General features: G+C 47.3%; 1 protein-coding gene across 2 annotated transcripts in view; it reads right to left on the bottom strand.

Annotated features, from left to right (window-relative positions):
* FOXK2 (forkhead box K2) overlaps window positions 1–14,922 on the bottom strand; it is a 71,246-nt gene that overhangs the window by 18,041 nt on the left and 38,283 nt on the right. For both annotated transcript variants that reach the window (XM_060080904.1, XM_060080905.1), the window contains exons 2-4: window positions 11,005–11,199; window positions 8,154–8,301; window positions 4,297–4,443 (exon numbers count right to left, since the gene is read on the bottom strand). In XM_060080904.1, coding sequence (XP_059936887.1) covers window positions 4,297–4,443; window positions 8,154–8,301; window positions 11,005–11,199 — 490 coding nt within the window. The remainder of the gene's footprint in view (window positions 1–4,296; window positions 4,444–8,153; window positions 8,302–11,004; window positions 11,200–14,922) is intronic.

The following is a 14,922-nucleotide window of genomic DNA, read 5'->3' on the forward strand; positions in this document are numbered from 1 at the left end:
AATAAATTAAACTATTAAAGTTTCAACCCAAACTAAAATTCTGGCTATCCAAAAATCATTTCTAAGTTCTCCAACTAACTTTCTAATAGAACTGCTAGTCACGACCTGAAATTCTGAATTCCCAGAGGTGGCTAAGAAATCAAAACATGTCAAATACTACCTTACAGCCAATCTAAGGGACTATTCAAGAACCAGACCAGTCACAGGCCATGACGAACCACCAATGCTTGTGGATGTCAGTTACCTCATTGGCAACATGAAGGGACAGGCTAAGCTATGTCTGTGATTTGTGAGATTGTTTGTAAGTAGATGTAGTATATTAGATTTAGAATATATGCATAACCACAGATACCTGCTATGACGTTTTATCATAGGGTTTGGCTGATAACCAACCAACACCTACCAACCCCTCCAGAAAATCGAATATGTTATTGGTGTCCCCATCAAGACAGAGAAGGCAATCCTTCTCCATCTGCATTCAGACCTTTAGAGTGTGGAGTAGAAGGCAGATTCTAAGAAAAAAGACTGAGAAGAGCCAGCCCAGATCATGACACTGGAGGACACTCTCACTGTGAACTGTGGGTGAGGGTCCAGAGTTCCTGACTGCACCGTGGGAGGCCGGCACCCAGATGGGAGCTCAGAAGTGATCACTAAGCCACAGTGCTGGGTGACACGTGACAAGGGAGGTGCCGAGCCTCAAGTGAAGGCTGGAACTGCACTGACTGAGGTGGAGGAGGTTCACATGCATGTTGTTAGGAGGAGAAAGGGAGGTTAGCACAGTGGGAATCTGGAGGCAGAAGTGCTACTTCAGGGGACTGGGCACTAGGATTTCTACCCACTGACAAAGGTCAGGACCAGGATCAGCAATACAGCTGTTCCGTTAACCCTCACACCACGGACAAACTGTACAGTTAAGTCCTTAGGTCAGGGAGTTGCTATTTTCTGTTCTGAAAATGTAACAGAACCCAGTCTGCACCATCAAAAGAGGGTCTAACGTCCTCTGCGCTCTGACAACAATCTCACAGACAAATGAGCCCAATTACTGGTCACCTGTGATTCTCCAGCCAACAAGACTCTAGAAAACACGAAGAGGTAATAAGAGATATTTAATGTATAAACAGACAGAATAAATAATTGTATTTCTAAGGTAATTTAAGGCCTTTGTAATTTGATCAAACCAAGCTATATACATTTAAACCACACTGATTCAATTCCAGTGACTCAAATTATTTTAAAGTATTCAGAGAGAAGGCAGGTTATTATTTAAAACTAAATACGAAGAAAAGGATCTGCAATACTGTGCACATTCTCTTTCCCCCACATTCTCCCCAGTAGGGGCTGCTTCCCAGAACCCAGCTGACAGAGGGGAAGGCGCGGAGCTGCTCCCTCGCGCCTGCTCTGTGCTGTCCTCCCTGAGCGCCTCCAGCCTCCCTGCCCATAACCTACACTTCTCGTGGGCAGTGTGTGGCTGTCAGTCCTACTCAGCACTGAGCATTTGCCAGTGTGTATTCAGCACAGTAAGGACTTGTAAAGAAATTTAAGGGAAGGACCTTCCAGAGGAGAGTCCAGTGTGCACGGTGCGCGTGAGCACAAGTCACTCCCTCTACTTTCAGAAACTAGCTCTGGTCCTTTCAGAGGCCAAGAGCTCCAGAATTCTCAAACTTTTCAGTCACAACAAATACCTCAATTCTGAGCGGGGTAAAATTATAAGTCATAACAAAGTAAAACATTTTGGCATAAGTATGCAACCAAAAGAGATATGCCATCTTTCCAGCTAGTGTTACTCAGACCATCTTGCTTTATCCTCAGATTTGCTCCGGATTAGTCAAAAAGCTTTTGGCATGGGCAGACTGCAAAATACCAAAATCCAGTCTGAAAGGAGCCATGGATTTCCATTAAGTGCTCAGAACTGGCATGGTGGGAAGTGTCCGCAGGCGTCATCTTAGGAACTGAGGCTGAGCAAGGGGCTCAAGCACCGGGACCTGAGCCCTGAGAAGCATGGCACTGCCATCTCCCCTGCCCCACTGGGGAGGGCAGGATGCAGTCTGCAAATCCACACTTGAAAAATGGGCTGTTTTGGTTGACAGCTGTTGTTTTTTTTCTCAAAAGAAAAAGGATATGGGTCTTTGATGAAACAAGGTTGCAAAATAGAAGGCTTTTTCTTTTCAGCCAGGAGAGAGGGAATGGGAATGAGCCTTCCGTGTAGAGTCTGTAAGTGCAGTCCCTCAGGATGGGCAGCTCAGACAGTCCCATGACAGAAAAGGACACATGCGGGCATGCTGGGGAGAGCAAGGACTGCTGAGGACAGGAATTTGAGTGCATATCCATGAATTAAAGGAGGGCTGGAGCAAGAAAGCCCTTTCTCGCTAAAATAGCTGGAGCAGGAGGTGTGAAATGTCCCAGGAACAGCCTTACACAGGCAAGAGGCGCAGTCACCCTTACGAACCTTTATCTGGACAGAAAAGAAGATGTTTCAATAAAAACAAGTGTTAATGACAGTTCAGTAAAGAGGGTGTTTATGACTCTCAGTTCTAAGTGGGCTGTGAAGCCACTTCAGGAGCCAGCAGCAATCAGTGTACTCAGGGGTCACCTCCGCAGGCCTCGCCTCTCTGTGATCACGGCCCCTCCTGACTGACTCACTCCCCAGGACCCCGAGGCCAGGAGGAGGTCGCCCTTCAGCCTTCAGTCTTCTTTAGCAAGAAAACCCTGTGATGCACGGAATCAGTTCTCCCGTAAATGGATGCTACAAAGCACAGGGAAATACGACCAGAAGGGAAACACACCACTGAAAGTCTGGCCAGGCTTTTCAGAAACACTCACTCCCATTACAACCCAGCTCACTGGCATTTCAAATCATCAGAATTCTACACACAGCTCCTGGACAGGACACTCTGTGACAGACCTCACCTGCCTGTGCCCAGGGAGCTGTGTGACATGGACATGGATATAGACTGTCGTCTGCTTCTGCTTCTTTTGTTTTTCATTTTCTTTGAAGCACAAGTTCACTGTTACAGAGTAAAATACGGTAAGTACTGCTGGGACCTAATTGTTCATCGTAAGATAACTGCCAGGTAGCTGGATACGGAAGTGTTCTCCTGAGCCACTGTTTCCCTCATGGCCAACTAAGAAATGCCACCTTGCTGTGAACAGGAAGGCGGGCAGGGCACAGATGCTCCAAGCCAGGAGGATAGGCTAGGTCTCATTTTGTACCTTTAGTCTTTACATGACTAAAGACCCCTTACAGAGGAAGTAGCCAGGATTTGGCTGGAACACTGTTTTTACTAAAACATGTTTATACATCTGCAGGTAGAAGAAAAGTTTTTACCCTCCGTTAAACAGAATGGCTTACCCCCCCTACCCCGCCCACATCACTTGATTATGGTTATGGTTCAACAGATGCATTTTTCCAAGGATCATTTACTCATTAAGCCTCAAAGGAATTCTGTAGCCATTCCTGGTTACTTAATAAATTCAAAATATGTAAATGTATGTTTCTTCTCTCTTTTGTGATGCTTTTACTGTTCCATACTTCAAACTTACCCTTTCCCATACTGTCTGAATTAGTGAGGTCCTACTAAACACCTAGTAAATGGCCACACATAACACAGACACGCAGAACAAGGAAAAACATACACAATGTAGAGGTTTAAAAATTAAACTAAATTAAAAAGCTAAACAATGGAAATACTATGCACCAATTTCAAAGTGTCCTCTGAGGAGGCCTGGATTCACAGACAGCCTAGGAATAGGCTGGAAGTACAGGTGGACAACTGAAACAGGGCAGCGCTGTGTTCATCTGTTTTGTATACTGGCCAACTGGAGGAGGTATCTTTTGAAGAAAGGGTTCCTCAGTAAAACAGTTTGAAAACCATCTCTGTGCAAACTTCAAAAAGCTACGTATGTCAGCAGACGTATAGCTAAGGAAGACAGAAGAATGCCAAAGTAAATGGATGGACAGGATTTTTAACTCTCCCTCACCTTAGACACATGAACTGCACTGGTCCAAGAGAAACATCTCAAACGATCCACACCTTTCCCATCCATGGAGACCATAACAGTAAGAAACAGTGCTGAGATTTCTTCTAGAACCACTATTCCTCCCGCTCTGCGCTAAGGAGGTCAAAGAGAGCATGGCGACAGCAGGCCTCTTCCTTCCTCGGCCCAAGAGACCCTCACTCGTCTCAGTCTACCTGTGCCCCAGCTACATACATAGCAGCTCAGTTCTCTTCTCATTTGCCAACCAGCATCTACGAGACATGTGACAGAAACATCTAATAACAACTGAAATGGATTTACCTGCCAGCCCTTGTCCGCAGTCCTGTAGTAGGGATAGTTTTTCGTGATGTGCGTATAAATTCCATTTAGGGTGAGTTGTTTATCAGGAGCCATCGTAATTGCTTGTACGATTAATTGTGCATAGGAATAAGGTGGCTTTGAATCATCCTGTGTTTAAGTTAAAAAAAAAAAGTATTGAAGTTATCAAAATTTTTACTAAAATTCAGGATTCTTGACATTTTTGAGCATTCCTATGATAATGCTTAGTTTTCCTTCCTACAGAAGTAATCTAATATGATGGGGGGAACTCCCTGGCAGTCCAGTGGTTAAGACACAGCGCTCTCACTGCTGAGGGCCCAGGTTTGATCTGTGGTCAGGGAACTAAAATCCCATAAGCCACGTGGCAGGGGGAAGAAAAAAAGTAATATAATATGATGGGAAAGCATCTGGAAAATTGGGAGGAAGCAAATGGATGCATGTAGAGCAGCATAAAAAAGAACATTAAAACCACATAAGGAAAAAGTCCAAATGGTAAAAATGAAAAGAATAAGAAAATGAGAAAAGCTGCCTCACCTCAGCAGGGTCCACAGCATGCACACTAAACCATGCCAGAGGCCCATCACGTGGCTCTAGCAGTCAAGGGAAGAGCTGGGCCAGGACAGTGGTGGCAAAGGGTGGAGTGAGCCACCCTCTCTCAGGCCCCTGTGGGGGTCCTCATACACACAAGGAGATGGGGCAAGAATGCTGAACACCCCAGCGCCGGAGTGAGGACCACTCAGAAACAAGTGTCCATCAAGAGGCTCCTCCTGTAAGGAAACCCCACGCAGAGGAGAGCACCAGGAGCCAGACACAGGGTCCCCACACCAGGGTCCAAGGCACTCGGGCAGGCATTGTTCAGGTGTGCAGGGCTGCTATGCACACCGCAGGATGTTGGCGTTCCTGGTCCCAGCACACTCAAGGCCACCAGTGGCTCTTTGCCATTGTGACAACTCAGAACCCCATACACATGCACAAGGCCACTGGGGAGACGGTGCACCTCTGGCTGTGAACTAGGAAATACACATATCAACAGAGAAACCACAAAACATAACGCTGAATGTAAACAGTAAGCTGCAAAAGAACACATTCAAGATGACACTCCTTATATGAGGTTTAGAAATGAACAATTTAGATACTGTTTAGAGATAAATACAAATAGGCAGACAAGCAAAGGACTGTAGGATGGGTGAGGAAGGAAAGTGAAGTGCCAAAGAACGGAATGCAGGCTTCACCTGTACAGGCTAACTTTAGTCCTGACAGCTGGCCGTGGGCATGTGCTCTGCACTGGAAGACTGAACCACCTGTTATCCCAGCACCCCACTTTTATTTACTTTTTTTTTTTTTTTTTTTTTTGCAGCACGCGGGCCTCTCACTGTTGTGGCCTCTCCCGTTGCGCAGCACAGGCTCCGGATGCACAGGCTCAGTGGCCATGGCTCACGGGCCCAGCCGCTCTGTGGCATGTGGGATCTTCCTGGACCGGGGCACGAACCCGTGTCCCCTGCATCGGCAGGCGGACTCTCAACCACTGCACCACCAGGGAAGCCCCATTTTTTATTTTTTAAAATATTTATTTATTTGGCTGCACCAGGCCTTAATTGTGGCATGTGGGTGTGGCCTGCGGGATCTTCGTTGTGACGTGTGGGATCATTAGCTGCGTCATGCAGGATCTTTCATTAGTTGCGGCATGTGGGATCTCTTTTAAGTTCATGTGGGATCTAGTCCCCTGACCAGGGATCGAAGCCGGGCCCCCTGAATTGGGAGTCTGAGCCACAGGATCACCAGGGAAGTCGGTTAGCACCTCATCCATCCATTCACTCATTCACTCATTCATTAATTTATTTATTAATGGCTGCATTGGGTCTTTGCTGCTGCACACAGGCTCTCTCTAGTTGCGGCGAGTGGGGGTTACTCTTCATTGCACTGCACGGGCTTCTCATTGCGGTGGCTTCCCTTTGCTGTGGAGCACGGGCTCTAGGCGCGCGGGCTTCAGTAGTTCTGGCACTCGGGCTCAGCAGCTGTGGTTCGCGGGCTCTAGAGGGCAGGCTCAGTAGTTGTGGCTCACAGGCTTATTTGCTCCACAGCATGTGGGATCTTCCTGGACCAGGGCTCAAACCCGTGTCCTCTGCACTGGTAGGTTGATTCTTAACCACTGCACCACCAGGGAAGTCCCCAGCACCCCACTTTTAAATAGCTGATATTTCCTGAGCACTTGGACCAGGCTCTGCCCTGTCTGCCCCCTGAGGGAGCTCACGCTGAGTTACAGGAAAGGGACGGTGGAATGGCTGAGCTGGAGTCCACACAAGGTGAGAGTACAAAGCCTTCCTCACTGTGCCTATGCTGCTGTGTTTCCTTGTTATCTTTCTTCTATACATTTCAATTTTTTAAAAAAGCTTTTTTATACTGAAAAACATAATACAGACAGGAAAGTCCATAATACATCCATATCAGGTAAAAACAAAATTTTGTAAAATGAACAACAGTACAACCAACACTAGGTCAAGAGAGAACACAGCCCACGTTATCAGTAGCTTCCTCACGCCCCCTCTGCCTCCCAGAGAGGCCACCACTATTCCTGACATTTTATACTAATCATAACCTTACTGTGACTTAAGTCTTAGCATCTAAGAATGCATCTTGAAACAATTTAGTTTTGCCTGGTTTTAAACAGGCAAATGGACTATGGACAAAAATGGAACCAACAGGGGGTGCCCCTCTGTGTCTGCCCCCACCCAGCACCCTGTGCAAGAGGCTCCTGGCTGCTGTGGAGAGACAGTGCCCAGCCATGGCTTATCCATTCCCATGGCTATGACGTGTCCTATGACACGAATATACCACATTTTATAAATACATAAAGTAACACTATGCCTGGTTTTATTTTATTTTTTCACGTAGCATTATATCAAGAGCACTTCCATATCAGTAACTATGTCACATAATATCCCCTTACTTAATCATTCTTCCCTCAGTTAGGGGCATTTAGGTTGCTTTCAATTTTCTGTTTTATATGAACTTTTGTTTTGAGATTTTTGTCCATTTCCCTTAAATGAAGTCCTAGAAGGGGTATTACTGGGTCAAAGAATAGAAATAGGCAGGGTCCTACTGTGGGCCATCAATAATTACCATCCAGGGACTTCCCTGGTGGTCCAGAGGTTAAGAATCCGCCTTCCAATGCAGGGCATGTGGGTTTGATCCCTGGTCAGGGAACTAAGATCCTACATGCCGCAGAGCAACTAAGCCTGTGTGCTGCAACTACTGAGCCAAAGCACAACTACTGAGCCCGCGCATGCCGCAACTATTGAGACTGAGCACTCCGCAGCCTGTGCTCCACAACTAGAGAGAAGCCCACGCACCGCAACGAAGAGCCTGCATGCCACAATTAAGATCCAATGCAGCCAAATAAATTTTAAAAAATAATAATAACTACCATCCAAAAGGGGGACTGATGTGTCCTCTCTAAAGTGTGTGTTTGTGTGCATATGTGTTCACATGTACATTCAGACATGTGTGTGTGCAACCTTCAGCATCTGGGAAAGGAGAACTAAATCCCAAGAGTGGTCTCCTAGGGCACCAGGCAGTGACCTTGTGAGGACCAAGGGTTCAAGCTCTCAGCACCTGGGCCCATAGCTGCCACCAAGGAGGGCCCAGTGCTGAATGACCAAAAGAATGCATCTCTAGTGCCCCGCACTGAGAACATGCTCAGCAATGACCCAACATCCGCGCAGACGTGCACTTCTCAAAAGGCCCTGCGGGGGATGTTCCTTGACATGCAGGCAATGCAGTGAGGACAGCTGGCTCCCCAACAGGCCCTGGGTTCTGTTTCAAGGCTATAAAACATTTACCTTTGGGCTGTCTCCACCTGAAGCTTCCTTCTCATTTTCTGGCTGTGAGTTGTCGGCCATTAAATTGAGGTCAGATGGTATCACACGGCCCATTTTGTACCCTGAAGACCCTGCTCCCCGGGGGCTGGATGGACAGGAGTTCGCAGCACTGTGGACGAGAAAAGGTTGTTCCTATCAGTCTATGGGAAAACGTACATCACATTGTGTTTCAATAACCGACTCTTAATTCAAGGAAAACAAATTTTAAAAGTAAGAGAACTTCAGCATTTTCCATGGAAAAATGGACTCATTAACTCTGTGAAATTTAAGATCACCCTAAGAAATCAGGTATTTGCTTCCACATGTGTCGTCTTAGGAACTTACCAAGGACACAGAACCATGCATGATGGCTCCAGGGCTCAGCCTGGTAGAGGGACACAGACCACTGCTCTGCTCGCCCCCTCCCACCAGAGAGTTGAGGACAGGCTGTGACAAAGGACATGGCTTCCAGCTACACCGGAAAGGTCAGGGGGAGTCTGAAGAGAGGGAGACAGCAGCGAGGCTGAAGACAGGATGCACAAAGAGGGGAGGAGGCCAGGGATACAGACACGCAGGCTGTGACGGGCTCACAGGGAACACCCAGAAATCAGAAACAGGAACCTGTTTTCAAACATGCACTTTTTTTTTTTTTTCCACAAGGTAGGGCTTGGCCATGATGCTGAGAATGTTCTGATTCTTGATCTCTGCTGATTAAGAGCCACATTCATTTGTGATAATTCACCAAGTTATGTATTTAACTTATTCTCCCTTTTCTGTACAGTATTATACTTTACAAAAGAGAACAAGCTACTGAAATGGAAGGATGCCAAGATAAGATTGTTTTAAAAATCCAGTAAGTTATAGAATAGTATGTATGGTTAGATCTCACTTATGTTTTGGATAAAAAAAAAGTCAAGCATTGCAAATGTATAGAAAATTTCTGGAAAAAATACTTAAGAAACAGTAGTTACCTCCAAAAAACTGAACTGGAAAGGAGGGGCTCAGGAGGTGGAACAACACACTATTACCTGGCACCCTCTGAAGCACTACTGGACTGTCTACCATGAACATGCACCGTCAGTATATGCACTCACCCACGAAACAAGTGTTTATTACCACATGCCAGGAACAACTCTTAAAGCACTGGGGAGAGAGGAACAAGACAGATGGCAGGACCACACTCTTGGCACTCCTGCTTTATGATTTTAAAACTAGCTAACATAAATGAAGGGTCAATGTGGTGAGTGGCCCCACTGGCTGGGTGGTGGTGGGCTCCACCACCGTGAGCTGTCTGAACGGTGGCGGGGGCGGGTGGTGATCTGCTGCTCAGTGCTGGCGGTGGGGTATGGAGAGGGGACGAGCAAGAAAAACAGGATGAAGATGGGGCAGGGGGTGAGGAGAGACTGCATCAGCTCCTGACCCAATCCCTAAAGCTTCTAACCACCTCCAGTTCCCTGAGCGCCCACAGAACTTCTGTCTCCACATGGCCGGGCAGTGTGTCAGTGGTCTGACCCTAAGGCTGCTGCTTCCACTGTGGGCCGCTGTCCCACGTGCGTAAACATGGGCTTTCTCCTCTTCCTCTGTGAATTCTGTGCACTTTTCACACAGTGCTGAATAAAAATCGGGGCACCGGCTGCTGAATTCTGCTTACCCACTGCCACACTTACTACCTGGTCCATCTAGTCACATACAGACAAATTCAACCAAGTGGGAGAGACAGAGGCACCATCCTCAGCAGAGCAGCCATGGCAGGGGGCAGAGAAGGGACCCAAGAGCAGCTGCACTCACATAACACCAAGCAAGGGTGCAGCCAGAGTCTACCTGACACTCCTTCCAGGCCTTTCCAGAAGGATACCTTTCTGTCCATGCTGGCTTTTAAGATAAGAAACAGAAGTGTCCGACTGAAAGCTACAACCCAGAGCTGCCAGTGTTCCCTCTGTGCCCTCCTTGCTCTGCTACATGTAGGGGTCAGTCCCAGTGCACGAGGCAAGGCCTTCTCTGCCTGCCAGCCATGCCCTGCGGACACACCTGGACAGTAGGAGATTGGCTCTCAAGAGAACCAAATGTGTTCCTTTTGCACCTAAGTCTAACATTACTCACATGGAAGAAGATGCCTGAATACATACTTCACTCTTCTAAGACCCAACAGAACACAGGAGGACCGACCATCTGAGCCCTGTCCTAGGGTCACGCCTGCTGGTCCCGGGCAATTCCTGACCTGACCCTCAGCTACTGCCCCCTGAAAGCACCGCACAACATGACCATCTTGCACTGGGTTATGCGGTGGAGAGCACGCCTTGAGGCACCATCCTCCACTTCCTGAGGCTCCCAGTCTCTCAGGACATCAGGACAAACAGAAGTTTGTCACCTCACTGTGGTCAAACTCAGTAATCCAAAGTTTAAGTCATCAGAATTTGCATGAAATTGTAGCAAACAAAAAAACTCAAAATGCAACTGAAAACCCACCTCACACTTTAGACCAATAAGACAAATCATCTATCCTTTAAACTTACACTCAAATAAAAGAATCCACAAGTGAAAACAAGGAACATTTGGGAACTGTGTTTCATATGCAGGAAACTAAGCGCAAACAGTGCTCAGAAACTAAACAGTATTATAAGTGCCCTCAACATCTCCCTCTCCATGTAGGTCAGCACCAGGGAAGGGAGAAGATGTCGCTGTGCGCTGCTGCCCACTACTGTGACGTACGATGGCTTCTGAATGTCCCACAGCAAGAGGCAAGGACTGAAATTTGGACAGGGTCATGTCCACCTTGGCACATGCACACCCTGACCCCACGGTGACCCCGTCTACCATGTAAGCTGCTGTGTACCTGATGGTTCCTGTGGGGGAGGGGAGGGGGCTGATGAGGTGGGCCATGGTGTCTGGAATGTTGATGGTCAGCGGCGAGATGTGAGCCTGCACGGGCTTCACAGGGGACTCGGGCGCTTCCTGTTTCTCCCTCTTCTCGCTGGACAGGGCAGTGAACGTGATCTTGATGTTTGTGCTCGGGAACCTGAACGTGCACCTAAAAAAGAAAAGCCAAATGTCAGCGCCCATCTGCCGATCGGTGGGCAGGATGCCCCACCCACAACAGGTCGCAGAGCCCGAGTGTCCCCAAACATACTGGAGCCTCGACTTGCATGGAAGAGTCGGAGAGAAGCCCACTTCAAGTTCACCTCACATGTTACAAGTCGATTAATGAGTGAAACACAAAGGAGGCATCACATGATTTAAAAACACTAGTAAGCAAAAACATCATTTAGACCAGCTCAACAGGAAGAAAAAAAAGGGGGGGAGAGGAGACTCAAAAACCACTTAATCTACACTGGGTAGGGTCTGGAGACAGGCTTGTGATCTGGAGATGTGCTCTTGGCATTGAGTGGGTGGAGGCCAGGCAGGAATGCTGCTAACTCCGCAGTGCATGGACGGTCCCATCATAAGGAGGAGGCGCCCCAGGTACGCCCCTCACCTTACCTCTGATGACATCTCTTGCCCAGCCCTTCTCTCAGGTTCCCACTCTAGTCTGTCTGCAGCCAGTAGCCAGGGTATTTCTAAAACAGCAAGATCTGCACGTGGTGTTCAAAGATACAAAAAGGCCAGCTTCTGTCTCTTCTGCCCTCGGGGCACAGCCCTTTCCTTCTCGAGGTCCTTCTCTCATGCTGTCCTCCCTCCACTTTAATACCCCAGAGGCCCCCACCCCACTGTGGGTCAGACCCCACATCCCTGCCTCTTGTCCGTTCCTCCCCTTGCTCACTACCCAGGGGTCCCCTCCCACCCCTCAGCTGCCTATCCAAGGGTCTCCTTACCGCCCCACACCCTCCCCTTGCTGCCTTGTTCCTCATTTCACTCTGGCCACATGATTCTATGTTACCCCAACTTTTGCTTGTTGTCACCCCAATAGGATACAACCTCCATTAGAACAAAGCTCAGTTCACTGCTATAAACTGGAGACCAGAAGAGTTCCTGGTATATACAGAGAAGGCCCTCAGTATACACTTGTTGGAATTAATGAACAAGTGCCCAGTTTCATACATTAAAAAGGTAATTAAAACAAGCAAATTGGGCTTCCCTGGTGGCACAGTGGTTGAGAGTCCGCCTGCTGATGCAGGGGACACGGGTTCGTGCCCCGGTTTGGGAAGATCCCACATGTCGCGGAGCGGCTGGGCCCGTGAGCCATGGCCGCTGAGCCTGCGCGTCTGGAGCCTGTGCTCCGCAACGGGAGAGGCCACAGCAGTGAGAGGCCCGCGTACCGCAAACAAAACAAAACAAAACAACAAAAGAAAAAAACAAGCAAATCACATGAATACAACAAATGGGAAGCCCACAATTGCAGCTGCCCCTTTGTCGCCAGCATGAGATTTGAATAATCAACTCCAGGCCTAGAAAAGAAGGGGATTAAGACCCCACTGGCCTTAATTTCTAGCACAATATATATAACAATTATGGGAGTAAGGAAGTTTCCTCCTTTTCCTCCCATCTGTAGTTCCCGAGCCCCTGTCCTCAGGCGATAGTCACTGTTCACCAGGAAGGCCAGGCTGTGAGAACAAGCATCGTGACCCAGCACGAGGGCATCCGATCCTGCAGAGCAGTTACCTCTCTGTGCCTGTTTCCTCATCCACAGAACAGATGACAGCATCTATCTCTGAGAGTACCATGAGGATTAATTCAAATATTTATCAAACACTCAAATGTTTATTAAAATGAAAAAACCAAACTACCTTCAGTCCCACTGTAAGATGTCAATAGTACTTGCTTTTCCTACAGTTGGACACTCGCCATCCACTCTGTTGTTCGTCCCGTCATCACCTGGGAACTCACAGAAGCCCAGGCTGCACCACAGGAGCAGCACACCCACCTGCCTGTCCTCCATGTGCCACGGAAGCAACAAAGCACTGTGCACAATTCCAACACGGGAATGTGAGAATGGGACTCCTCCCTCCCCCAAGGGGTACCTACTTGTCTCCGGGGTTTATTTCTGCTTTCCACAAAATAGGACCACACCCTGCATGTTGGCCCTCAGTCTGCACGTTCCCTCAGTGTCACCCACAGGGTCTGTTCGCACAGATGGCTGAGCGCTGCCTTCAGGGCTAGCACCACCACATGGAGGACTTCCTTCCTTTGTATCCTATTCCCAAAGTTTCCAATTAAAGACAACAATCGTCTCCACGGCACAGGCGCCATCCATAAACCTCAGGCTCCAAGGGCACAGAGGGCATCTAAAGCAACGCAAGGCACTGTCAGGCCACCTGCTGACAGCCTCTGACCGACAGCATGTGAGAGTGTCCCGGCCATCAGTGGACACTGCCACTAACCCCACCCCCTTGACAGGCGAAAATGGTATCTCTGTTTGCATCTAAGCGTGAACTTCTCATACGTGTATGAACCATGAAACACACTTAAAAGCTACCCAGGTAGTCTGGTAACTTTCTGTTTTTTAATCTGAGTTTTGATTACATGGGTGAGTTCCTATTAGTGAAAATTCATCGAGTTACGCATGTATGAAACATACACTCTTCTGTATATGTAGTATACTTCAATAAAGAGTTGTTTTTTTTTAAATAAAAAAAGCCACCTGTAGATGGATACAGAAATTGGTAAAATGTTGATAACATGTCAGGGAGTTCACAGAATATTTCCTATACTTCTGGGTTAACAATGGCGTATTTCTGTACCTGGGCACCCATGTTATAATTATATCCGATTTTTCTATGTAGGTTACATTCGAAGCAAAATACATCAAAACGGTGTTTGAGTTCTCTATGGAGTTCCATTAGTGATGAAATCTTTGTTCCCCTTTAGGGAATGTGAATGGCCACTGCTTGACTTTTCTAAGCTAGAAATAAAAAAACAGTGGGATAGGGACTTCCCCGGCGGTCCAGTGGTTACGGTTACGACTCCATGCTTCTACTGCAGGGGGCCCAGGTTGGATCCCTGGTCAGGGAACTAAGGTCCCACATGCCACACAGTCAAAAAGAAATAAAATAAATTAATAAAATGAACAAAGCTTAATTACAGAGACTAGGTAGCCCAGCCCACCCTACCCAACATGTTAAAAAAAATAGTGGGATAATTTTAATTAGTTGTTTCACAAAAGTAAAAAGAGCAGCAAAACATTAAAACAGCAGACAAAGCAAGGTGAGTGTCAGATCTCTGTCTCCCCGCCACCACCACCAAGAGGCTGTTACGTCTGGGCACACTGGTCCTCGTTCCCATGAAGCACTTCAGGTCATGGAAAGGGTTGAAGAGCCTAAAAGATCCTATACGGATTTGGGAAATTAAGAGCATGCTGCCCGGGTCTCACACCGCTTCGTACCATCACAACACCTAACACCGTGTGCTCTTTAAAAATACTTCAACTGATCCTGAAAGATTTGTAATAAAGCTCAGTATAAAAACATGCTGTTTATGAGAACTCTGAGAAATATGACAAAATAACAGAGAAAAGGGAAAGATTTTAAAATGAACAATAAGAAAAACCAGACAGCAGAAAGCAGAACGGCGAACCCCTAAGCAAAAAATGACCAGGTACTGAGCACCTCTAAGAAGCCGCACAACTTGAGCCACAAATCAAAACTGAAGCAACGTAACAGCTGATGGTTTCAATCTTAGGCAAGGACCCTGATAAAAACTAAGTTTCTTTTACTTGAATAAACATTAACAATTTTAATATGGATTCAGAGTTGCAAATATCCTTTTCTTCACCTCTCTCTTAGTCTCCTATACTTGGTGACAGGCATTTTTCTTGTTG

This window comes from Mesoplodon densirostris, chromosome 18 (assembly GCF_025265405.1).
Source record: "Mesoplodon densirostris isolate mMesDen1 chromosome 18, mMesDen1 primary haplotype, whole genome shotgun sequence".
Classification (NCBI taxonomy): domain Eukaryota; kingdom Metazoa; phylum Chordata; class Mammalia; order Artiodactyla; family Ziphiidae; genus Mesoplodon; species Mesoplodon densirostris.